The sequence below is a fragment of the Lampetra fluviatilis genome, chromosome 28, assembly GCF_964198595.1.
Source record: "Lampetra fluviatilis chromosome 28, kcLamFluv1.1, whole genome shotgun sequence".
Lineage (NCBI taxonomy): Eukaryota > Metazoa > Chordata > Hyperoartia > Petromyzontiformes > Petromyzontidae > Lampetra > Lampetra fluviatilis.
Window position 1 is genome coordinate 1,813,247 of NC_136302.1, and position 26,842 is coordinate 1,840,088.

General features: G+C 53.8%; 1 protein-coding gene across 1 annotated transcript in view; it reads left to right on the forward strand.

Annotated features, from left to right (window-relative positions):
- LOC144942690 (activated CDC42 kinase 1-like) overlaps positions 1-23,429 on the forward strand; it is a 192,014-nt gene extending 168,585 nt beyond the window's left edge. Inside the window, exons 8-13 of the mRNA XM_078869517.1 lie at positions 14,925-15,083; positions 16,320-16,405; positions 17,809-19,531; positions 20,256-20,394; positions 22,769-22,864; positions 23,298-23,429. Of these exons, the coding sequence (XP_078725643.1) occupies positions 14,925-15,083; positions 16,320-16,405; positions 17,809-19,531; positions 20,256-20,394; positions 22,769-22,864; positions 23,298-23,429 (2,335 nt within the window). The remainder of the gene's footprint in view (positions 1-14,924; positions 15,084-16,319; positions 16,406-17,808; positions 19,532-20,255; positions 20,395-22,768; positions 22,865-23,297) is intronic.
- The last annotated feature ends 3,413 nt before the right edge of the window (positions 23,430-26,842 follow it).

The following is a 26,842-nucleotide window of genomic DNA, read 5'->3' on the forward strand; positions in this document are numbered from 1 at the left end:
CATCACACCGCACGTGTATCACTGCGTGTGCATCACACCGCGCGTGGTGTATCACTGCGTGTACATCACACCGCGTGTACATCACACCGCACGTGTATCACTGCGTGTGCATCACACCGCGCGTGGTGTATCACTGCTTGTGCATCACGCCGCACGTGTATCACGCCGCGCGTCGTGTATCACCGCGCGTGTATCACTGCGCACGAAGGCGGCGGCGGCGGCTCACGGCGGAACGCGCCAACCCCTCCGCCCCCGCCCCGCCGCAGCGCGTGGGCGGGGCGTTAACACAAAGTGGGCGGTCCGCACCCCTCCCTCCCCCATTCTGATTGGAGGGGAGCGTGATGGAGGTGGGCGTGGTTTCGCGGCGAGTGTACCGCCCCCCACGCTCCCCACGCCCCCCACCGCCACCGACTCCGGCTCCGTTATATAAAGAGCGGCGCGCGGCTTCGCGGGCAGTATAAGAGAGGCTCCCCCGGGCGAGCGATCGGAGCGGATGGTGTGTGAACGCGCGAATCGCCCGGGATATTATCATCACCATCATCATCACCACGAACATCGTCAGCGCGAGCAACGATATCGGCATCAGCAATATTGCCTTTCTCCCGGATTAATCCCATCCATGTTTTGCGTCGAGAATAGGTGAGAACCAGCAGACAGACGGTGGTGTGACCACGCTTTAGTCGGATTGACCTGTTCACTTGTAATGGGATTCTAATGGGATGGCTGCTGCTGCGTGTGTGTTTCTCTGCGCCCTCCGTCTCTGTGTGTACGTGCTGCTGCTAACTGCTGCAAGGGCTGAATGCGTATTAGCTGTGACCGATGCATGCCCGTGTTCAGCACGTTTTGACAGGGCTGTACTATTCTATACGCCTCCACATTCACGGCTGAGTTGAGTGCGTGTTGTGTATGTGTGCATTGCATGTAATGCACACAGTATAATAGTATATACAATGCGAAGTGTGCGTAGTCCACGGCAGTGTATAATGGACTCGTCTGCACCACCACCACCACCACGCACTGTATATTTGCACGGTTGTTTTGTGTTCGGCCGTTCGCTACGACAGACCGCGCCATACAAATGGGTGCAAAGGCAAACATTGCCGTATGGAACGTGACATAATGGTGTGTTATATAATAATGCTTACTGTAGTAGGAGAAGAATAGCGTGTGTGGTGGTGGTGGTGCATGTGTGATCCAAATGCTTACGTGGATGACATACAGATTGGGGGAGGGCGAGATCAAGGATGCAGCAGGCACGCAGTCGCTGATTTGTAACCGGTGTGATAGTGCAATGTCTGCCTGTGTTCAGTGTGTGTCTGTGTGTGTGTCTGTCTGTGTCTGCCTGTGTTCTGTGTGTGTGTCACTGTGTGTGTGTCTGTGTCTGCCTGTGTTCAGTGTGTGTTTGCCTGTGTTCTGTGTGTGTCAGTGTGTGTGTGTCTGTGTGTGTGTCTGTGTGTGTCAGTGTTCAGTGTGTGTGTCACTGTGTGTGTCACTGTGTGTGTGTCTGTGTGTCAGTGTTCAGTGTGTGTCTGTGTATGTGTGTCTGTCTGTATCTGTGTGTGTCTGCCTGTGTTCAGTGTGTCTGTGTGACTGTGTGTGTCTGTGACTGTGTGTGTCTGTATGTGTTCTACAACGTATCTGATCATCTCGGTGGCCAACAGCGTAGTCATTAAAACGACGCCGATTCGCTCACGGCTGTCGGTGATCGTCGTCGTCTGCTGTGCGTCTGGCAACTAACAGCTGTTGCCATTGTTGTTGTTGGTGGTGGTGTCGTGAAGCGTGGTGAGATGTAGAACGGTGCTGGCCGTGCCCCCACCTAACGCTCTTTGTCAATGTGTGGACAGATGCGCCACTAATGCTCACGGGGGGGGGGGGGTGGTGGATGTTGCCATTCTGCGGCATCTGCCACAGATTGCTTGGGGCCCATGTACACGGGCACCGGGTTCAGCGCCGCTGTGGCTGCATTAAACCCCTAAATAAAGACAATGAGATGTTTTTGTGAGAATTCTGTAGAAAGAACTAAAACCTACCACGGTGTTTATAAGAGACCCTGGGCTAGACGGGAAATGCGCGGTTTGCTTCAACCCCAGACAGAAATGGGTTTGCAAAGTCTATAGGAGGGTGGGTTTGTGTTTTGATTTGTACCTTGAACCCATGTGTATATACACACATGTAGTATTTCTGCACGTACGTCACGACTGTGAGATACATGCACAGTATATTCGTAACGATATGTAAGATATATTTGGGACGCGGTAATTAACATTGAGAGATGTATTAGATGGATGTGTGTTACACTCCTTTTTACCAAGAAAGCCAGCGGCTTGATGCATCCACAGCAGTGTGTGTGTGTGCTGGGCTGCGGTGAAGTCGCTATAACCACCCACGCACACTGCAAACTACACACACAAACATTACACACACGCTACAATGGATATATAAAGTGCTCTACACACGCGCACAATCTCACACACACTGTGTAGAAACACACAACGCTACATGCACCATACAAATACACACAACACACAATAAACCGCACACATACAGTACAGTATGTACACGATACTCACGCTGTATAATAAAACCACTGCACTGCAATATGAAAAAGCTGCAAGCACGATACACAAAACACACTGCCCCACATACACCACATACACCAGACACGCGTACACATTGCCCAACATACACCACACACACTGGTAGGTAGGTGGAGAGCGTGGTGTAGGCTAGGCTGGTAGGTGGTAAGTGGTGTGGGTGAGGCGGCTAAGTGCTGGTGAGTGGTGTTGGGCTAGGTGGTGGTGAGTGTGAGTGGTGTTGGGCTAGGTGGTGGTGAGTGTGAGTGGTGTTGGGCTAGGTGGTGGTGAGTGTGAGTGAGTGGTGTGTGGTAGGTGAGTGAGAGTGAGTAGGGTGTGAGTGGTGAGTGCAAGGCGGGTGGGTGAGTGTGTGTGTGTGAGTGGTGAGTGTGAGTGCAGGGCGGGTGGTGAGTGTGAGTGAGTGGTGTGTGGTAGGTGAGTGTGAGTGAGTGGTGTGTGCAGGGTGAGTGAGTGGTGTGTGGTAGGTGAGTGTGAATGAGTGCAAGGCGGGTGAGTGGCGAGTGAGTGAGGGCTATTGCCTGCAGCATAGTCGTGCCCACGGCTCCCTTGCTCAGATTCGTTGCAGCTCACTGCTGCGCTGCGGGGTGCGGTGTCTAGTAACATCGCAACAGAGGTGCTCGCTAACACCACTTGCCCCAGCAGTAGGCTACTTGGAGGCTATGCGGGGGATCTTTGTTGTTGTTGTGTGTCTATAGTGTCCGTAACCGTGTATTGCCATGATATTACGCAGTACGTGCACGCATGCACCTGCACGGTGAGTGTGTGAGTGCCTGGACGTGCAGTGCCTGCACATGATGCTGTACAGTATTGTCACGAGCAGCGCTCATAGGCGTGTCGTGCATTATTCACGTGCACCTAGCCTGGCACACGCGCCGTGGCGAACCGGCGGTTCTTTGATCGTCGTGCATTGCCCTGTGTGTGTACCTGTGTGTGTGTGTACCTGTGTGTGTGTGTGCCCGTCTGTGTGTGTACCTGTGTGTGTGTACCTGTGTGTGTGTGTACGTGTGTGCCCGTCTGTGTGTGTACCTCTGTGTGTGTGTACCTGTGTGTGTGTGTGTGCCCGTCTGTGTGTGTACCTGTGTGTGTGTGTGTACCTGTGTGTGTGTGTGTACCTGTGTGTGTGTACCTGTGTGTGTGTGTGCCCGTGTGTGTGTGTACCTGTGTGTGTACCTGTGTGTGTGTACCTGTGTGTGTGTGTACCTGTGTGTGTGTGCCCGTCTGTGTGTGTACCTGTGTGTGTGTGTGTGTGTCGGGGGGCTGGTGGTCTGTGTGTGTATTTTCTGGTTTTGAACTGCGAATGCAATGGGGTGCGTGTAGGCGATGTATGAATGCGTCCGTGGCTGTATTTATCTTGTCGCTGTGTGTGTGTGTCATGCCCTGGCTGCGTGCAGGTTCTGTGGCTGTGTGTGTGTGTCAACTCATCGTGCGTCTTGCTTGTCAACGTGCGTGTACCCCACGTGTGTATACTAAGTGTGTGTCTGTGGTGCTACAGGATGATCTGAAGTGCGGACTGGTGGGTGCCTTGTGTGGTGTGTGATCTGTCTACTTCTGGTGTCTGCGTGAGATAGGCGTTCATCCAGCAGTGGATTGACCATGGCCGACGATGATGATGATGTAATAATGCAGTCGATGTTGTGTGTAGTTGGTGTGTCAATGCGCCTGTGCAGAGAGTTGCCCTTTTGCTATACGAGTCTTCATACTCATTTTAACGACCACACTCGCCCACACGTGATACATGTATGTGTCGTCGTAGGCTACATGTGAACAGACTGCATGTGTCACACAGTCCGTGTGGTGTAGGTTTCGTGTGGGTGGCCCCGTATATTTACGCGTGTATGTTGTCAATGAGCGGTTATGTTTATCGTACGTGTGTAGCCTGTGTCTGTGAGTCACATTGGTTGTGTTATCTATGTGATTGCAGTGGACAGCTTGTGTGTATATTACTGCGTGTGTGTGTATATACTGTGTGTGATTTGAATGGGCTATGTGTATGCATCTTAGCTGCGTGCGTGTACCACTGTATGCGTGTATTGTCGGCGTATATAATAGGTATGTGGGCTGTATGTCACTGTATATGTGTTTTATTGTGTGTGTGTTTACTGTGTGATTTGAAAGAGCTGTGTGTGTGTGTGCGTGTTGCAGCGATTGGCTGCCCGTAATGAGAATGTGCTCTGCATGTCGGTCCGCACGTATGTGCGTGTGACACGCGTGTCATCCCAAGCCAAGGTACACGAGGACTTTACAAGCATGTGTGTTGCCTAAGCGTGTACTCGCTATCTTTGTTGCATGTTTGAGTGACACGTCAGGCTTGCTACTTATGAGTGTTCTCTATGTGTGTGTGTGCGCGCGTGACGTCACAAAGCCTTTAACACGGCGGCTAAAGTCCAACCGCAGTGAATGCGACCCACATAAACCACCCCCACGTAGTGTACCGCCCCCTAACCCTCACTCTAACCCGCACCACCACCCCCCCAACCAAAGCAGCCTCTGTGTGTGTGTGTCCACGTTTGCTCTGCCACCTGGAGCCATGCCCCACGCGGCGCGCCACAAGTCGCCGTGAGAACCCCCGCAACTCAAAAACCCCAACACAAAACCACGGCTGCCCCCCCCCCCCACTTCGTCAGAGTCTCAGCAGTGTGGCGTGTTTGTCAGGGTTTGTGTGTTGTGTGGGGAGCGGTAGTGCGGTGGGGGTAAGCGCGACGCGCCACGGACCCGGCGAACCCCCGAGTTCGATTCCCGCTCATGGCCGACACCGACGACGATTCATTATCTGAACCGGTCAAGGGCCCTCGGCGAGGTCGACACGCAGCCTCGGTTGAGTACCTGGTGAGGTGTGTAAACATCGCCACTGGGGAGACAAAGGCGGCCGGAAGTGGTGTTGCCCACCAACCCCCTCATGTGCCGTGCCGGCCTTCATAGGTGCTACTCGCTTACAGCACTTGCCCCAACAGTCTGTGCAGACTGTATGTTGAACTTATTTCGTACTGTACGTAGTCAGCCGTGCTAATGGGAGGTGCGGGGGGAGGACGGCAAACTAAACACAAAAATGAGTTATAAAGAAATTAGTTTTCAATCGAGATGATTTACAAGTGCACAAGCTCCCAGTGGCTTCCTGACATCGGAAGGAAGAGCGTTCCAGACGGCCGCAGAAGCGCATATGAAAGTGCGTGCGATGCAGTCACCGTCTTTGTTCGATGGCAAGCCAATAGCCACCGCGAGGATGACCGGAGTTTGCGTGATGGTTTGTGCTCCTTGACGAGACCCGCAACGTATGAGCTGTGTGTTTAATTCCATGTGTGGCGTGTGAGCAACTCTGAAGGCCGGTACGGCGCACGATCAGGTGGTGCGGCTGCCCTTTGCCTCACAAGCGCTGATGTTCACGGGCCACACCGAGTACCCGTTTAAGGCCGAGTTGACTTGGGGGAGTCCCTGGACTGGATCATAAGTCGCTTGCCCACATAATTCTCGTGCCCTCAGATTCGTAGCGCAGTGGCCGAGTGTGTGTTGGTGCACGTATGCTTTTGCCCTGCGTGTGCATGTGGTTGTGAATGTGAGTGGTTGCACGTGTTATCTGTGTGTACACACACACACAGGTGTGCATGCGTGGTGCATTTGTTCACGCAGAGTGCACGCTCTAGCTGGCTTTGATTAACAGCCGTGAACATCAGTGGGCACGCGGTATCACAACTTGCACCTGGGCCTCACTTGGGTTGACTGCAACTTTAAAAAAATTGAGTCCCTCGTGTGGTATGTGAACATAAACACTGGGAGAGACTCAGGCAAGCAATTGGTGCTCATTAACAGCACTTGCCCCCACAGTCCCATAATCCTAAGTTTACACTCGTTTAGGTGTTTAATAATGACAAACATTTCACGTTCTATTTTTCTCACGTTTAAATATTACGTCTATACTTTCGATACCGTCCCTTTCGAAGAGTGTTATTCCCTTTGAGCTCTTACTCGCTGGAACAGAAGCCGTGCGTAACTTCCTGACCCTGTGTGCGTGTGCCTCCACTGTTTGTGTGTTCACCTGTCCGCATATCCTTTGTGATTTGCATATGTATCACCTCCGCCTGTTTATGTGCACTTGTATGGGTGTGTGTGTGTCTTGTCCTTTCAATGGGTGCGAGCCCATTGAGATTTATTTACTCTTTTGCAAGGCCTACCCCGAGGATTCGCGGCCTTCTCGTAAGGACGGCGATGCACGTATGTTCGTTGAACTTCTTTCGCGCCGTACGTAGCCGACCGTGCTCATCGGAGGTGCGGGAGCTATTGCTTGTGGATAGGTCGCTTCTGCAAAAGCGCTACGATAGCTCAGTGGGCCATACCTGGTAAAATAAAAAAAGTTAAGTTTTGGTGTAGAACGCTGCAGTTTTACAGCCTTGGTCAGTCCCCCACACGGCTGGGGATGGAGCACGCTACCAATCTACCGCCACTCTTCTCGCTATGAAGTTACCAGTCTTTCGCCTCCTCTGTGTGCAGTGTACACACACACGCGCGTCGTCGGGTGGCGCACCAACATTATGGGGGCCGGCCCCCGCATCGGTGCAGGAATTGCGGCTTGCTGATGACTCCCAGTGGAAAAGAAAACACGTCAGTCTGTTTAGTGTAAACTGTGCGTTACGTGCCACGCTGGCTGGCTGGCTCAGCCAGCCACACCTGCGTACGTGTGGGTGTGAGTGTGGGTGTGCGTGTTAATGACTCGGAGGTGAATGTATAATTTTTTTATTTAAACCATATAGCCCACTGAGCAAAATAGCTCTTTTTCAGAAGGCGACCTGGTCTTCATAAATGATAGCTCAACAAAGTAGGCTTATCACATGGAAATTCACAACAGCCAAATACTCTCATTGCATGTTGATTCTAAATCTGGAGGGAAAAAACCGAAGGACCCGGAGAAAAATCCACGCAAGCACAGGGAGAGAAAGGCATGCAAACTCCAAATATACGGCAGGCGTCACGGTCTTGATTGAACCCACGACCCCCTGTATACCAGGCGAGGTAGTTAACATCTCGCCACCGTGGCGCCCTACCCAGATGGTGTGTGTATGAGTGGTTTGTGTGTGTGCATAAGTGCGTTTTAGTGTGTGCGTGTGTTAATGTGTACTAGGTGTGTTAATGTGTATCTGTGTGTTAAATAGTGGTTATGTGTGCGTGCGTATACTCCCACGTTATGGATAGAGCAACATCGATCTGAATGTGCTTCTACAGGAGTGGTTTTGTATCGTGCATGATTGTGTATCACATGATGTGCATCAATATGAATAGTAAGGCTTAAGTGTATGTAGAGTGCAATGTCTGTGTGTTTGTTTTTGTTAGGGTGATGATTTATATTTGTACGAAATCTATGTTTACATTGTGTCATATATATTTGTACTGTGTCGCTTCAGAGTTAATCTTTAGTCTGGTATTGCATCTTTGTACAAATGTGTTTGTGCGTATTTGTATATGTCTTAATGTCTGGATATATGTTATCTTTGTGTGCTAGCTTATATATAATACTATACATGAGTAAGTCCCTAGTGTTATATTCCCTCTCTGCGTACGAGTTGCTTTTTGCATGAGCTCGTCCCATCCCAACAACCAGCTGCACACACACGCGCACACGCTTGGCCGTGCGTGCGGTAATCACTAACTAATTGTGCCAGGGACACCACCATGGGAGGATGAGGTTATAAAAAGCCCATCCCAAATATGACACATTCACAATTGCCCTCGTGTCTCCCGAGTGCTCGGCACTAATTGTGCAATCCGCTTGCGCGTACGGGGTGAGTGTGCGCGCGCCCGTGTCACTGAGTGAGTGAATAAGCAAATGGACACACGAATGAGTGGTCGCACAAAATGTTTTTTTGCATTTCCTTGCCGTCGGTGTTTACACGCGAGTGCGAGTCTTTTTTCTTCTTCCGCTTAAACCAAGAGGTCTAGGAGCAGACGGATGACTGATGACGAAATGGGCCCTCTTGCTGTGAGGTGGAGTTTGGCCCCGTGCTTAGACCCGCCTCTGCCTTGGGGATGTGGGACCCATGCCAAGTTTTTTTTTACAGCATACGCTGTGGTGGCATGGGAAAGGAATGCTCATGCGGGATTCTTACTCCGACTTGGGGGATGCAGACGAGCTTGGGATGCCGGCTGACTACCTCGCCTGACATGCAGGAGGTCGTGGGTTCAATCCCGACCTTGACGCCTGTATATTTGAAGTTTGCATTTACCAACATGCATACAGAGTATTTGGCTGCTTTAAATTTCCACGTGATAAGCCACTTCGTTGAGCTATCATTTGTGGCCAGGTCGCATCTGAAAAAGAGATTTATAGCTCAGTGGGCCTTACCTGGTAAAATGAAACCGTTTACATATTTCATAGTTTTAGACGAGAATTCAGACTGGCTGTGGGATTCCAACTCGCTACGATTCAAACTTTTGACTGCCGCAGGATAAGAGGTGTTCTGGTGTGAAATTCTGCTCTGGTCAAGGATGGCAGTCGTTTTAAGGATTGGGAATCGAAGGAGGCTAACCAAACTTTGGTTTGAAGCCTACGTCACTGTGAATAGAGTTAACCCCACAGGGCGGCTCTTTATTTTCGTATTACACGGGTTATTTTTGCCTCGAGTTAAATGAGACTCTGGGCAGCCGGAACGTGATTTTGCACGTAATCGCATTACCGCAATGGTGCGCGCACGGCGCTTTGGCGGGCGGCCTGTAGCAGATTTTGCTAGGCTAATTTTTTTTGCAGGCAGAGTTGGGGGGGGGGAAGGCGGTGGCGGCGTCCGTGTGAGGGAGCCGTCGCTGGCTCGCAGCGTGGCACGGAGCGTGGTGCGTGCGAGGTGGACACGGGACGGGAGTGTGGGGCGGCGCGTGCGCAAGTCACTCCGGCCTGTCGTTGGCTTTCCGTCACTCCACACGTGGTCTCCGTGCACCTAGCCTGGCGCGAGCTCCGCGGTCGCGTCACGTCGCCCGCTGTATGTGGTGGGGGAAGGGGTGGCTAGGTTAGTTGACCTGCCTGAAATTGAGTATCCAGGGCATGAGCGATGGAGGTTGTTGAATCTGTACCATGCTGTGCCAGCCTTAACAGGTGCTCGCTAACTGGAAAAGCACCGCTTGGCTTGTCGGGTTGTATCGTGGAATATTTTCTGTTCCTTTTTGACCGCCTGCACAAGCACGCACTTTGTGAATGCCGTTTAGAACACAGGACGGCAATAACTGTAATATTCATGAAAACTCCAGAAAATGCAATTACCACGAAATTTCAAATGCATTCATTTCCACTGCATCTTCCCAACTGTGCCGAGTTAATAACTGCTAATGCACGTGACTATGTCTCGCGTGATTGCCTTTTAAAGATTCAAATTGATCACTTGCGAGCGAGAAGTGGCAAGCCTTTAGTTATCACGGGGATTGCTGCTGCTGCACAGGTTGGAGCCAGCGCAATTTGGCTCACAATGGTCAACTCTTGAGAATCATTACAGCACGTTGGCAACGTCTTTCTTCATCAAGTTCACTTTACCGCAGACGGCGCACTTTTGGTTAACGATATCCGAGCGTCTCCTTTCTCACGCATGCGATCGTAGGGAGGGCAGTGCTCCTCATCTCCATTGGGTGGCTGCGAGGAGGCAGTGGTGTAAATTCCACATTCCCATGGCAGGTGCCAGTCTCTCCACAGGGCAGCCAACCACTTATCGACGTCTCACAAAGTGGTACTTGTTTCTATCGACCCCACATTATTGCTCGGGTTGACCCCTGACCGGGGATTTGAAGGCGCAACCTTCAGATTGCGAGGGGAACGTTCTAATCGCACCACCACCACCACCCATCCAAGATTAAACGGCGTGCATTAACTCACCGGGTAAATCGACCACCGCAACGGAGTCTGCTATCGGGGCACCGCGGTGGCTATGAGATGTTAACTCCCTGGCCCGGTACGCAGGCAATCGTGGGTTCGATCCCAACCCCTGACGCCTGCTGTATATTCGGAGTTTGCGTGTCTCTCTCCCAGGTGTCGCGTGGATTTTTCTCCAGGGTCCCCCCCCCCCCTCCATTTTCAATCGACGCGAGTTTAGAGCATTTGGCTGCTATAAATGTCCTCGTTATGAGCCACTTTCGTTGAGCTGCATTTACGTTGAACTTCTTTCGCACCGTACGTAGCCAACCTTGCTAATCGGAGGTTTCGGGCACGATCGTTTTGTGGCCAGGTCGCTTCTGAAGAGGAGCGCTCGATATAATAGCTCAGGGGGCCTTGCCTGGTCAAATAAAACGTCGTTTTTAGTCTTTGGTATCGAACCCCTCTGGGCGGCGAGCAGCTTCTCCCGCTGCGCCATTTGTCTTCCGTCCCTTCTGCACCCAGCGCACACGCACATTCACGCACGCTCACTCACGCTCACACACTCACACACACGCGCACACACGCACACTCACTCACGCACGCTCACTCACGCTCACACACGCACACTCATGCACACACACACACACACTCATGCACACACATGCACGCTCACACACACGCACGCACACTCACGCACACTCACGCACACTCACTCACGCACACTCACGCACACTCACACACTCACTCACGCACACTCACGTACACGCACGCAGGTACACACACAGGTACACACACGCAGGTACACACACACAGGTACACACACACATGTACGCATACACAGGTACACATACACAGGCAAACACGCACACGCACGCACACAAAACAATGGTCCATTAAACAAAAAGAAAAAAAGGAGTCGGACCTGTTGGCGGTGGCGTTTGCGGGTGGGGGGAGGGGGTTGCGGGGTGCTGGGGCGTGTGGATTATGAAGGCATGTTGCGGTGCCGGATGGGCACACAGCTGGAATGCATGAGCTTCACCCCCCCCATCCACCCACCCACCCCGCCCTGCCCCCACACCCACACGCCGGACCCACCGCCCGCTCAGGTTTCATCCGCACTCCCTCCTCCTCCTCCACCGTGGGATTTCGTGTCTCTGACAACAGAGAGACGCCGCGAGAGAGTGAGAGCGCGAGGAAGGGAGGAGATGCGTGCAGGGGAGACGATCCGGCCGGGTGTCGCTCGGTTTACTCCACCGACACCCATCCAGGGGCTTCACTCGGCTGGTGCCGGGGGGACGGGCTGACTCGCCTCATTGCCGTTCCCCCAGGGTTGGTTAAAATGAGCGGCCAACTCGTAGAGAGAGAAAGTGGGGATACTGCTAGCCCTTGCCAAGAGAATGTGGAATTTCCGTGACTGGTCAGAGCGAGAACTGCCTCTTCGGGAGTCCGTCGCTGCTGCAATCTCTCTTGGAGCAGGGGGACACCTCGACTCAGCCGGGGGGGTGAGCAGGAAGGCAGCTGTAGTTGAAACTCCCAAGTTCGTGAAGAGGGATGGGCGAATCGTTAAAATTGACCCGGAATTGCAGTGCCGAGGGATCGCGGAGCAATTTCAGTGGCTCACTCGGTCATAGTCGTAATCCCAGCGATGCTCGTCCAGTGATACCCCCCCCCGCCCACTCCCACCTGAGTTCCTGGAGTGCACCACAGACACCACCCCCAGCATCTGCACCAGTCTTAACAAATGAAAACAGATGTGAATATTGTTTGCACAAGGGCGCCGATTGGTCTCTCATTTACATCATTCAACAACCCTTGTGAGTTTAAGACGAGGGTTGCGTCTTAATGTACGTTTTGACATTTTCATTTACAACGGGAGGGGTTCTTCACAATCACCACATTTGTAAGCTTTTTGTGGCCCACGGGCCGCGGCGAGAATGGGTTTGAAGCAGCTGTGTGCAATGAGCTTCAGCTTGGAGAACTACAACTCTGGCCGTCGGCCTCACGGCTCTGTGCAAGCACGCAATGGTGCAGCACCGCGGTGGTGAGATGTTAACTACCTCGCCTGGTATGCAGGAGGTCGTGGGTTCGATCCCAACCCTGACGCCTGCTGCTGTATATTTGGAGTTTGCTTGTCTCTCTCTCTTCCAAGTGGTCGTGTGGGTATTTCTCCGAGTCGACCGGTTTTTTCCCACCACATTTTAGAATCAACATTGATTTAGAGAACTTGGCAGCTATAAATGTCCAGTGCACGTGATAAGCCACTTTTTTGAGCTATTCTTTCTGGCCAGGTGGCTTCTGAAAAAGAGCGATGTAGCTCGGTGGGGCCTTACCTGCTAAAAAGAAAAGTTAATATTTTACTTTTTGGTTGCCTTCAACCATTGGCTGGAAATTCCACCTTGTTCTGGTAAGGTCCAGTCTTTCCATATAACAACTCCTTTTAACATCCCACAAATCAGCACCAATTGTATTGACCCTGACAGTGATGATGATTGCGAGGCTAAATTGACCCCTTGGCCAGGATTTGAACTTGCAACCTTCTGATTTGCGAGCCAAAGTCTCTAGGCAGAGGGACACCTGGCCCGGATAGTAATCTATCATTATTGTTTTCCAGCCACCGTTACGAGGCACTTGCCTAAAGCACCTACACTGGGCGGGGGGCCCTCTCGGCTGAAGGCCGATTCTTGACTTCACAATCCGTGCAAGTTGAAATGAGGAGGAGGAGGTGTGCCTGTTTATATCAGGCGATCGGGCACAATGACTTTGCACATCGCATTACAATCAAATGAGATTGGAGTTTCAATGCCTGGCCGGTGACGCACGACTGTCGGAATCTGTCTTGGGCATCCCTCGGCCTTAAGTGAATCCCCCAGTGAATCATTGTCGTATCGGCCCGTGGAGAGTCGTCTATGAGGCTAGACGGAGGAGGGAGGGTATCTTTGTCACTATGTGCGTGTGTATGTGTGTCAAGAATGCGCACTAACCTAACATTGTGTTAAGGGATTGTGGTGTGTTTGCGTATGACATGATGCAGCCAGACTCAGTGGTGACGGAATATGTTGCCCAATATTTTTTCTTTACTCACGGAGGAGGAGGGGCTGGTGCTGGTGGTGCGCTACGTGCCCGACGTGAGTTGAGTCTCTGGGTGCGTGATATTTAAAAAAAAACAGGGCAGCGAGTAAAAGACCATACAAGGCTTGCTGGCCATCAAAATACATGAATTACATAATGGCATTATTGGTCAACCAGAGGCAGCTTATCGCATCTTATCTAGGATTGTGTGTGTATATATATAGGGCTTTGTCAATACACTTTCAAGAATTATAAATGGTACATTCGTGTATTGGCTGATGGAGAAAAGGTTTGAGTGCTGGAGAGGGGAAGGGCTGGCGAGGTGGTGACGGGGGGAGGACGCTGTAGAGGGATACGCTATTGAAGAAAAAAGTGAGTTAAGGGAGGAACGACAAATGTTTAGCGCGTGTGCCCCAGCGACTCGTCAATGCACGGGGGAACATTGCTCTCTGGTACGGGTCGTGCAGGTTCAGCCGCACAGCGACATCCATGTGCAATGCTGGCCCCTGCTGGCGGAGTCGCGTCATCGCTGTGTCCTCGGTATCTGTGCTCTTGTAAAGCCGGGCCTGGGCGTCCCCCCCACCACCACCCCCTCCCTTAAGTCGACTCAGCCCAAAATGAGTGCCCACTGCGTTGCGTGTAAACGCACAGCAACAATGGTGGCCAGGCGTGGTGCTGGCTGACATACCCTGCTTGCTACAACAGGATGAGCCTTAGCATTTATCACGATTGAATCTCATTCCGTTGTCCTCTTAACTAGTCTAACACTTGTACACTATCATTCCGGTAAACCCATCACGGTTTACCCGTATTCTAGTCCGGGGAAATTGAGTGTTCAGGTCCGTACGGCATACAGCCGTTTTAATACGGGCAACAGAAACATTTGTTTTGTCTACTTTTTGGTGTTTTTCCCTTGTGATGGGACTATGCAGGATGAACGTTGAGATGTATAAGGGCACGGGGTGACCAATACGGTCTGAATTGGTCTGTAATAAGGTAGGGCACTGATAAGGGGTTGCCAGGTATGCACTTTGGTCGGATGCGAGCTCTCAATTATAGATTTCGGGCAAGGGCTTTTGGCGCGATTGCCTCCGTCTGAACATGTGATAGGGTCTTCATTGTCCACTTCAGCGTAGAACGAAACATCTTAGTAACGTATCGTGTCCCCCCCCCCTTTTTGCTGTCTCGTCTTCCCCCCCCCGCATCACACTCGATCCCCCGTCGCCCCCTGTGGTCGCCCCTTCCCCCCCCCATGTAGTGCAGCGGCCGCTGGTTGCGCTATCCGTGTCCAAGCGGGCGCTGACCTAACAGCAGACGGGGCACTTTAGTAACTCATTGTGTCCCCCCCCCCCTTTGCTCCCTCGTCTCCCCCCCCCGCATCGCAATCATCCCCCCCCCGCCCTTCCGCCCGCCGTGCCGCCCCCCTCCCAACCCCCCCGCTGCAGCGCGGAGAGCAGCTGCTGGTGGCACTGTCCGGGCCGGCGGGCGCTGCACGTCGCTCAGTTCCCCCCGCGCGGGGCCGCGTCTCCGCCGCAGGCGACGCCGGCGCCCACGAACAGCCCCGGCCGCGAGGCCCAGCTGCCCTGGCGGCGGCAGCCGGAGCAGTAAGTCGGGGTCCGCCCTGGCCTCTCGTCAAACCCTCGCGCTATTTCACTTCGCTCGCTCGCCCTCCCGCCGGGAGAAGGGGTGAACTAGGTTCTGGTGGAGACTCCACTCGTCTCAATTTGTACACTGCCGAGTCGAAGTCGCTGCCTCTCCCTGCTCAAGCGAGCACGGTGCATCGTACCTCTCTGTTCGTGTCATTTCCGCATTTCTAACATTTCGGCAGGGGGTGGGGGGCATTTTTGTCTCTCATCAGACAAGCACGGTCGGCTCCCCACAAAGCAATTTCTCATTTTATGCGAGCGGGCGGAATGCCTGGCTGAGTCTGTCCCCGGCCAGGACAGTTAACCGGTGACCTTTCGATGGCGAGTCGAATCCCCGCTGCCTTGGGTGCCACCTATCCAGATCACAGTGTTCATAATGAATGTATCTCGACGCCTCTTCCACTCGCGTGCGGTGGGCGATGAAAGTGCTCGAAGGGCACAGCAAAAATTGTGGCGGATGCACGTGTTTGGGGGGTGGGGGGGGGCTGTTAGCTCTCGCCGCTCAGCAGTTTTATCCGTCAGCGGGTTTTAATAAGAGGCATCGGCTGAAACGGGAGCATTATTCTCCACCGAGATCTCTACTCGCGATGCAATATCATAACACGCCCGCATTGTGGGTGCAGGGGAAGGTCTGAAGCATTCACCCCCCCCCTCACACCACGCCGCCTCTTTGGAACACCTGCGTCGTTGTCAGCGCCTTTAAAAGCCACGCAGTGACAGACGTGAGGTGGGAAAGAGAGGGGCGCTTGGTCTTCGCAATCATTTATATGCGGCACTAAGCGACTGCATAGCAGCCATCGCCGGCTTTCTGTAGGCTTTAGATTCGTGAATGTATATAAAAATCAATGTTTGAACTATAAAATCTATAATTTCTTACTTGGGTTTTTCTCGGCACAAGCGTAGATATTGTTTGTGAACATGTAGCAAACTATGAGAGTAGCGGGATGGACTCTTACAGGCCGCACTGCTCGGCCGCCTTGTTTCTAACCCCCCACAACCTCCTGCATAGCGGGAATCAAACCGCGGAATTGGGTCAGTGGCTGGGGTGCGGCCTCAAAGCCGTAATGGTGCTAATGGCAGCATCGTCGGCGTGCTTGAATTTTTGCGAACAGTTGGCAGGGGTCCAATCATGTATCGGGGCCGTCGTCATGAGCCCAGGCTTATGCCTTAATTACGATTCTCTTTCTCTCGCAGCTCCTCGCCCAGCAACGCCGCCGCCACCGCACACACGGACGGGCCGAGGCTAAAAGAGACGTCGCCACCCACAGCCGCAACCTCAAGTGAGAGGCTCGCTCGAAACGGCGCGTGCGTGCGTGTGCGCGGTACGACAGGGGTGGTGGCGTTCAGGCGGGGCTTTGTTGTACGGGGTAATGCTTGCTTCTGTCCGTGCCCAGACGCCGCCAAGTGCATTTGGGGTATAATCTCCTTGAGCAAAAGAAAATGCGCACAAAACCGTCGCGACTTTCCAGCGGTTACGTCGGCGCTCGCCGCATTGCCGAAGCGGAGCAAAGTCCAAGTTCCAAAGTTCTGGCGGCCAAAAGTAAAAAAAAAACGCTTCGCAAACGTTGCACGCCGATAGCAGGTCTCTCGCGCTTAGTCGCCTCGAATTAAGAAAAGGAACATTTGGGAATAAATAAAAGGGCACAGAGGTAAAGAAAAAAACCATTGCGAGACCGGCCGATGTCCGAGAGACATTTGGCAATGCTGCCATCAAGTGGGAGCTGCTGTTGGTTGAGTTTTTAGTTCCAAACCTTGGACCTTCCTCTCTCTCTCTCCACACCCCCCCCCCCCACTGCCATGGCACACTCACTCACTCACCTGGGGACCCTGGAGCGTTCGTCTAACCAATCCAGTGAACCGGACGGCACGGTGAACCGTGTAGGGAGCCGAGGTCTTTCTAGAACGGGATGAAACAACAACAGAGAGAGAGGCTTTTCACGTGTGACTTGAGTTGAAGGGGGGAGCGATGGCGGAAGATTTCTCATGCTTTTATTAATGCAGCGGGCTTTGCCTGGACATTGTCCTTACAACTAGCTATCTGTATTGTGGAAAGGGAGCATCTGTGCGTCCGTGGTTGTGCGTAGGGAGCGGTGGCATTTTGCCCATCTTGGAAGCATTCTGCCTATGGAAGCCCACCTTTAAGTCCTGTGGCACGGGTTTTCTGCCGTATGGCTGTTAATTCACGCTTCGATCAAGCGTTGGCTCAGACCACCGTTCCTCGTTGGACGATTACCTATACATGGGGAAGTTCTATTCTGTGAAAAGTTCGGAGTGCGTGTTATCTGCAGATATTCGGCCCCATTATAGGAATATAGAATTTCAAACACTCTGGCATGGCCACAGGGAGATATCAACACTGGCCAATTGCTAAGATTTATCAATGTCAATAGATAATGGTTTTAAAGGGCTAACAATAACCAACCCATACATGTATCTGAAAGATCGTTCAAAACAGACTAAAGGTGTTGATATAATTGGAGCAAGTGGGTAAAGTAATATAACTCGCGATATAAGCATCCATGTAAACGGATGGACACGTTAGCTCTGTCTCGACGATTGCCATGCTTCTTCACGTTGGTCGGAATGCGCCGTGGGTTGGACCTTCATCATTGAAGTCCCTCAACTATCGACTGACCCTGCGCTGCCGCCGCTGCTGCTCCTTCCCCCCTCCCCCTCCCACTAGAGCCCACCTATGAATCGTCGCCGGTCGACGCGGACGAGGAGGAAAATGTGTGCCACCGGAAGGTTCCCTTCCGCAAGTACTGCCAGCTGAAGAGCACAGGCAGCAAGGCGTGCCGGCCGCCCCCGCCCCCGACGCGTGATCTCGCTGGCGGCGGCATGGTGGGGCGGCCCGCGGACGCGCACGCCGCCGGCGGCCCCCTCTCCCTCCCGCCGGCGCCGCCCTGCGCCGAGGGGGGACGGCTCGACAACTCCCCGTCCCCCGCGCCGCACAGCCCCTGCCGCGCCGCGCCGCGCCCGCTGTGCCCGGCGCCCCGGTCCGCGGTGGCCATCGGCGACTGCGGCGGCGGCGGAGCGATCGCGTTCGGAGGCGGCGGAGCGACCGGAGGGCGGTCGCACTACGACATCCCGCCGTGCGCGGCGTGGTCGCCGTCTTCGAGGGTCGCGGACCGGGACTCCCGGCTGCCGGCGGTGCCGCCCCACGGACACGGTGGCGGCGGCGTCGACTTCGAGGGCAACGGCGTCGGGGGGGACGCGGACGACGCCGCGGAGCGTTCGCTGGACTCGGACTCGGTGTTCTTCGAGGGCGGCTGCGACTCGACGCTCGACCTGCTCTCCAACTTCTACGCGTCCGCCACCGGGGCCGTGCCGAGGACCGCCGCCGGGGTCTGCGGAGCCGCGAACCGGGCGTACGAGCGCGAGAGCGTGGCGGCGCTGCGGGAGCTGCACCGCGCGAGCCTGCGCGCCCGCGATCCCCCGTGCCGCGCCGCCCGCGCCTCGGCCCCGGCCTCGTGCGACTCCGAGCCCGGCGCCGGCTCGACGGCGACGACGCCGTCCCCCGGCGGCACCGGCGCGGCCGAGGAGAGGCCCGAGGTGCCGCCCCGCGCGCCCATCCCCCCGCTCCCCGCCAAGCGCAACGGCTACCGCTGGTCGGCCGAGGTCTCCTACTACATGTGGGGCAAGGACTGCCTGGCGGCGGCTAAGGCGCCGCTGCGCGAGTCCCTGTCGTGGGGAGGGGACGGCGCCGAGCGGCAACGACGGCCGCCGGTCGCGGCGGCGCCCGAGAGCAGCGCGTCCTGGGACGGCGGCGGCTGCGGCGAGGGCCCCGCCAAGGCGCCGCTGCGCGAGTCGCTGTCGTCGGGCTCCGGCGACGGGGCGGAGCGGCCGCCCCCCAAGCTGCCCGTGCGAGACTCGCCGCTCCCCCGGGAGGGAGCGGGCAGCCCCTCGCGCCCGCCCCGCGTGCCGCCGCGTGGCGCCAGCGAGAGCGGCGCCGGCTTCCGGGCCGTCGGCTGCGAAGCGGCGGCGGACGAGACGGCGGCGTCGACGGAGCGGCCGCCGAGACTCCCCCTGCGCCGCTCGCCCTCGCTGGGCCCGGACGGCGAGGCCCCGCCGCGGGTGCCGCCCCGGGAGCCGCTGTCGCCGAGCGCGTCGCGAACGCCCAGCCCCAAGGGCTTCGGCTGCTCGTCGTCGCCGCAGCCCATACCGGGGCCTCTCCCGCCGTGTCAGCAGCAGCAGCAGGCGGCTCTGTCGTCGTCGCCGCAGCGGACGATGCCTCCCACGCAGAGCTTTGGCTCGGACCCCAAGTTCTCGACGCTGGGCAAGGAGAAGGGCTGCTGCTCCGGGCAGCCGGCGCGGGGCCCGTGCATCCTGCCCATCATCAAGGACGGCAAGAAGCAGAGCAGCACCCACTACTACCTCCTCCCCGAGAAGCCGGCCTACCTGGACAGGTGAGCGGAGAGGTGGACGTTCGCAGTTGCTCTTGCCGAGTCTGCCGCTTTCGCTCGAATCCTCGACATTGACGCGTCGGATCTCGCAGAAGCTAAGCGGTGCGTGTTCACCCCGGTGGGACTGTATTCATATGAAGGTTATCCTCAGGGTGCCTCGGCCAATTGACGGTTCCTGTTACTGCCCGACTCCATTCTTCTGTCAGTAATCGATGTTCTTTTGCATCGCGCACTTCTGCGCACGGCAGCGTTGCCAACTAACGGCACACCGCTGTGTCACGCGGTGTTGAGCAATGTTTACGCAGCTACTGTGCGCTCGGCTTACCCCTCGTAGCACGGCACATGTTGGTCCACAGCTGGACGAGGGCCTCCCCCACTTCGCACGGGTCATGGCTGCTTATCTGACTTTACTTTCTTCGCCACGCTGGTCGGCGCCGGGTTGGCGAAGGTGGGCAGCGTAGATGTCCCGTAGTGTAGAAATGCGGCACAACAACGGACCTGTGCTTCGCCGCGCCGTCCTCTGCTCCCCACCACGTAGCCCTGGCAGTGGCCCATCCGCGTGCTGTCCAGGCTCGAAGCGAGCTCGGCTTCCGGGATCCAACAGTACGAGTGCGTTGCTGCTTGCTATGTAGTGAAACGGGCGTGTGTTGCCGTGTTGGCGTGTTGGCGTGTTGGCGCGTTGGCGCGTGCTCGCGTTAACCGCGGCCTTCACGTCCTCAATTCGCAGGTACGAGCGCTTCCTGCGAGAGAGTGACCCCAACGAGAGGTCACAGCCCCCGACCTCTGAGCCCGCGAGGACCCCGGAGGGCGTCTGTGAGGAGTTTTCCCGACTCGACTCCCTGAGCGCGCAGGAGCAGATCAGACAGGTGAGCGTCTGGCCGCCCCCCCCTCCTCCCAGTCATCTTCAGCCATGATCAATCCACTGCTGGGTGGTCCTGCAATGCAACGTGACAATCCACCTTGCACCTGCGAACCAACTGATTGATCTATCGTGACATGGTGGGCGCTCTCCCGAGAAAGTTTCCCCTTTGGCACGAGTAATATAATAATAGTCGCCTGATGTAGAAGTGACCTCCTGCTCAAACGAGCATTGAGGCGGTGCTCCTCTCACGATTACAGCCCTGAGCCATTGGTGAAAATTCCATATTCCCATGGCAGGGTAGAGTCTTTCCATAGGACACTAAAATAATAATCACATGAGCTGAGTACCACCCCACAGCTTTCTTGAACAGCTGCTTTGACTTTTAATAACATTTTACTAAGGCCAGTAATGCTAGCAACAAAGAAGAGTTAGAGATAAGATGGCAAGCTTCTCCCTGCTGAAACAAGCGTGGAGATGACGCTGCTCTCCATCGATGGCCCCCAACTATTGGTGGAAATTTCACATTCCCATAGCGGGTGCCAGCCTGTGCATTTAGTGGGCGCCACGGTGGCGAGAATTTGACTACCTCGCCTGGTATGCAGTAGGTCGTGGGGTCGATCTCGACCCTGACGTCTGTTGTATATTTAGAGTTTGCATGTTCTCCCCGTGGTCGCGTGTATTTTTCTCCAGGTCCTCCGGTTTTTCCTTCCACATTTAGAATCAACATCACGCATTTAGAGTAATTTGGCTGCTATAGATTTCCACGCGATAAGGCGCTTCGTTGAGCTGTCATTTGTGGCCAGGTCGCTTCTTAAAAAGAGCTATAGAGCTTGGTTTGGCCTTGCCTCGTAAAATAAAAAATAATTCAGTTTTTTTGACAACCACAGTCATCTATTTTTTGTAAGACGATTGGCTAAGTGAACTAGCGAGCGGGATTCGAACCTCGCACTCTACCGATCGTGAGCCGAGTCCTCCACGGAGCGCATCGCCCGTTATGGGGGCTTGAAAGACCAGAAGAGTGAAAGGGAGTTCAGAAGCCGAGTCCGGCAAAGAGAATTAAATGTCCCATCCTGTATCGAGGGCGGCTGCGTGCGGTGCGGGTGAGGCATTCAGTCCCGAGTTGGAATCGATGTGCGAGGAACTTCTAAAAGCGGCCAATGGAAAGTAGCAGAGAGACGAGGGGTTGACGTAATGCAAGGAGATATTGTATCCTGCTGTAAACCGAAAGCATTTTAATGGCACTTTAAGACGTAATTACAATTATCCACAAGCTCGGCGCTTTGGCGTGTCTGTGGAGTGTTTGCGGGGAAGTGGCCCTTGTGAAATGTGTTTTGAATGTTGCCACCGTGATTCAGCTGTTGCTGCCATTTCCGGTCGGAGGCCTCATTAACCCGTCGAGCAAAAGTGGCCTTTGCTTTGTTGAACCTCGGTGTGTGCCTCCGGCGCTTTTCGCTGCGATTGAAGGATACACGGTGTACCCCAAATGTACCTTTGACGAAGAGGCAAAAAAAAACTGGTTTTACAAAATAACCCATCCTTCTGTTGCACAACACCCTCGTATCTTGCCTCGACGTAAAATGTGGAAGAAAAAACAACAACTCCTCTGGCCTTGGCACGCCAAGCTCTGTGACTGACATGCACAGTCTGAGAATTTTTATTTTTTTCTCTCTTCGTTTAACCGTAATCCGTTACGTAATTATAAGGAAAAAATATTTCTCCCCAACCCTGGAGAGATAACCTCGTTATTGTGAACGAGCTTTGCTCACGCTCAGGAGGGCAGTGCCTTGGTTTGCACACGCACAGATGAGAACGCTGCACAGAGCGCGCGTGTGTGTGCAAGCGGTAGTTCAACTACCGCTTGCACACACGCTACGCTGCGCTACGAGCCCGGCGACCCGAGTTCAATTCCCGTTCAGGGCCAACACCAGTGACGACTATCCTAACCGGCTCCGGGGGTCTCCCCTCGGTCGTCTCGACTTCAAATAAGTGCCTGGTTGCTATTTGTAAAAACATCGCCACTGGGCGATGGTGCTGGCCACCCACCCCCTCGTGTGCCGTGCCAGCCTTCACAGGTGCTCACTAACAGCACTTGCCCCGACAGTCCGTTAAGGCTACACGGGGGATGTTTGACGCGCGCCCTGCCCGCCACGTCGCATCGGCGCCAGAAGAGCACGGCTCGGCCTCACAGCCCCATGAGCCCGGCCCGGATGTTTCACTTGTTGGCGCCGCCCAAGGTGGCATCGCTTTGCTGGTTCCTTCATTCGGGAGTTGACAATCGCTCACCAGAACCACGCCAGCGGGGCATGGCTTGAGTTAAGTGTCCAGCAGAGCCTGTCCGCCAATGAATCCGCCCCCCCCCCTCACCGTGTCCGCTGAAGGTGCTGGAGTGCGTGCACGGGGTGACGACGGAGGAATGCCACGCCGCCTTGCACGGCCACGCCTGGGACGTCCCGCAGGCCATTCACTACCTCAAGGTGAGAGGCCTTCCACGTCCCCCCCCCCCCCCCCACGGGCGATTACGACACACGGGTGGCTCTGGGTTGTTTTTCTTCTGCTTGTTGTTGAAAATACAAGAAAAACATTTTTCATAAAGGACACAGCTGGGAAGCATCTGACGCCGCGAGCTTTACATTCGGTTATGGGAACTTTTTTTTTTCCCAGTGTCAAAGTTTGAAAAAGTAACAATATAAGTTAACCCTTCTGGAACTAAAACAGGAGGTGTTGACGCCAAATAGATACCTTTTTGCAAGGAATCAAGCTACGTAACTCAGTGGGCGTAATGTGATGTAAAAATAGTCTCTTAATTTTGTGCTCGTAATGTCGTCATCGTCGTTGTTGTTGTTGTTCTTGTCTAATCTGCCATCGCCACGGCCCCCCCCCCCTCCCGCTGCCCGCTGTGTGCGCCAGATAGAGCAGCTGTTGAGCCTGGGGCTGGCGAGCCGTGCAGAATGCCAGAGGCTGCTCGAGCGCTTCGACTCGAACCTCGAGCAGGCGAGCTCCTTCCTCCTCGAGTCGTGCCGCACACTGCGCCACAGGTGAGAGCACCCCGAGCACCGGCACCGGCAGCCACCACTGTGCACACACTCGGCCCCGTGCTCGCCAGTAGGGAGATCGTCTTGTGAGCGAGTCGCCGCCTAAAACACACCGGGCTCTCGGAGATAACGTCCCTAGATTGTGCATCCTGAGATGTCTGACCCGTTCCGTGGTTTGTCCCGTGGAGAGACAAAAAGACTGGCCACCGCCGCAGGAATGTGGAATTTTCCGCATACGCATGTGTCTCTATGTATGTTGAACTTCTTTTTGCACCGTACGTAGCCAACCGTGTAAACCGGAGGTGTGGGGGGAGGGACAACAAACTAAACACAACAAGAACAACAACAAAATTGGCTCAGGACCACCGCTGCTCCAAAGAGAGTGGAGACATTTTGACTTGTGAGCAGTGACTGGGGCTGGAGGGATTCTGTCACATGGCCTAGAATATAGAGGCTCGTATTATGATGGACGATCACGAGGTGTCAATCCTGGACTAGTTACCGGGCAACACCTCGGCAACGGGCACTGATATTGAGTTCAACATCTCTGAAATTTTGCTCCGCACGTCCCAAAGTCCTAGACTGGATATCGAAAACGGAACTCCCCGACTTTGGGATGTTGTTATTCCTGCATAACGACGTCGTCGCCGATTACGACTTTGCGAGACGCACACGGTGGTTGTTCTGCGGCTGAATCGCAGCGGAGGAATGTGGAATATACGCGCATGGCTCGGGATGCCACCCAACCAATGCTCACTAAAGCAGAGGTAGGCCCCTTAAAACCCATTTTTTACACTGTCTGTTAATCGACGAGAAAGCTCCAGAAAAAAATCACGCGAAGACATGATGGGAGAATCGATCTTCCAGATTGAAAACTCATTTCTTTAGAACTGGGTTTTATGTTTAGTACGGTTGGCTACGTACGGTGCTAAATAAGTTAAATATGTATACATGGTGACGAGATCTTAACTACCTCGCCTGGTATACAGGAGGTCTTGGGTTCCATCCTGACCCTGACGCCTGCTGTTCTCCCGTGGTCGTGTGGATTTTGTCCGGGTCCTCTGGTTTTTGCCTCCACATTTAGAATCATGCGTTTAGAGTGTTTAGCTACAATAAATCTCCACGTGATTTATTGTGATAAGCCACTTAATTGACCTATCATCTGTGGCTAGGTTGCTCCTGCAAAAGAGCTACATAGCTCAGTGGGTCTTAGCTGGTAAAATACAATATAGTTTGTAGTGATTCACAATCGCGTATTTTGTTGTCTATAAAGTGCCTCTTGCGTCGACTGCGTGACTGCTATTGTGTAAACACCTCGACTCACCATGGCTTTGTGTGTGTGCGTGCGCGTGTCACAGACGGTGAAGACTGCACGTGGCTGGATCGTTGGAACACAAGAATGTGATTTTAATTTATTATCATTTTTTTTAGTTATTCGTTTTTTTACGAGAGACGTCTGCTCGTTGGGGCAGACGTTGGCAGCTGTGTAACGGACCCAGAGCTCGGCTCGAAATGCACGCGAGCGGTCGCTTGCCAAGTGCGAGCGAAGCGAACGCACGCTTAACCGTTAACGCCGAAAAACGACGCGGACATTCCACTCGCCCCCCTCACCCCGAAACCTCACAACCTCCTCAAAAGTACATTTTGAAAGAAAAAAAACTGAAAAAAAGAATTCCAAGCTGTATAAAAAATATTATTGAAATCCCACGCCGCAGACTTAAAGAATAAAAATGGAAAGCATATGAAGGCAAGAATGAAATCGGTTGGCAGAGAAGGGCCATTTTCCGCACGAACGGCTATCGCGATGGGAGGCACAACAACAGTGTCATTGCTGCCCCTTGCACAATCAATCAAGACTCGTGGAACAAACGGAGGAGAAAGGACTGGGCCGCAGGAAGGGGCCGCAGGACTGGGCCTCTGGTCGCTATAGGCAAGTCGGCGAGGGTTGCCTCGCCCGGTGGCCTGAGGGACGGCGAAGAGATTCCACCTTCCTGCTCCTGTCCTCTGCAAGACTCTACCTCCGGGTTCCCGCTGTCCCCGTCGAACGTAGGCCTGCGAGCTGCTGTTACAAATCGGATGGGAATGCTGAGCGATGCGTTCGCACGAGGGCGTCCGTGGTTTTGGCTCTTAATCTGATTTGTGTTGAACAGACCCCCACCCCCCACCGGTGAGACCTAACCGATTATCTTTGTGCGATACGACTTTAAAGAGAGCTTTTGTCGAGTTAACTCCCGAGGATGCGAGTCACACACCGGCGATTATTGTTGCTGCAGTTAAGCCCTGCCCACGTCTCACACCGCCAATTGGGTTTGGGCTGGACGGCCACGGACGCCACCGAGCGGGTGCCCGCTCCTGTGCCCCGTTGCGGCTATTTGCCGGCGCGCTCGGTCGTGAGCGTCCAGAAGCGAAATCCTCCGCAGCGTTTAAATCCTCGTCGCGAACGGGCTTCTCGTGCTCCCGACGAGGGCAACTCGTCGTGAGCACGGGAATGAGCGCGGTGCGAGCGCGCGGCTCTGAACGTCGGGAGGCGGATGCCCTCGCTCCGTTGCCGTCTTAGTTCCGATTGTGAGGAACGCTTAAAACGGCGCCCGCGTCGTATAACACCCCGGGGTCTACTTCGCCGTAACATTAAAACGTTTAAATAAAAAACACAACAAAAAAAATACCGAAAGATATAAACATAAAATTCGAAGAGAAACAGAACATGAAGACACGTAAATAAATAAATAGATCTGCGCCGCTACAAGACGGAATGAAACACCTTGTTCACGGGCATAATCGTCGTCCCATATTTTGATGTGCAACACAGATTGTGCGTGAGATAGTCATTAGAACGTGTACATTTATACATGCAAGCCTGTGACGGTGATCACGATCTCGAGTTGTTCTACTCTGGTTTAATCTCCGTGAGGAAGCCTGCTTTTGCACGCTGCTTGGCGGCTAAGACTGTCAGACATCACTTCGGGATATGTTGTGTGATATATACATGACGTATACCTATGTAGTATGCCATATACAAACATACGTCCCGTATCCATGTACGCTGTCGTATGATGTATATCGCGTAACATATGATATACCTTATGTATATACATGTGTTATGTGTTTTGTTCTGTGCTTTGTTCTGAACCACACTTCGCCACTTTGTATCCGTGACTGTGCTGAAAGGTTTAATATATGATATAGTTTTCATTACAATATTGCTGCTTTAGAGATCAGATTATATATATATTTAAAATGTGTTGCACATTGCTGAAGGTTAAATGTGTGTGTAAAGAAACATGTTATTTTAATTTCTGTTCTTATATTTTTTTTATAGCTAAAGTCTTATTTATGTCGTTTACCGAACTGTAATGGATGTAACATTTTATTTTTGTCATTTTTTTTCCACCCCAAGTCTGGCTGGTGACCTGGTAAGAC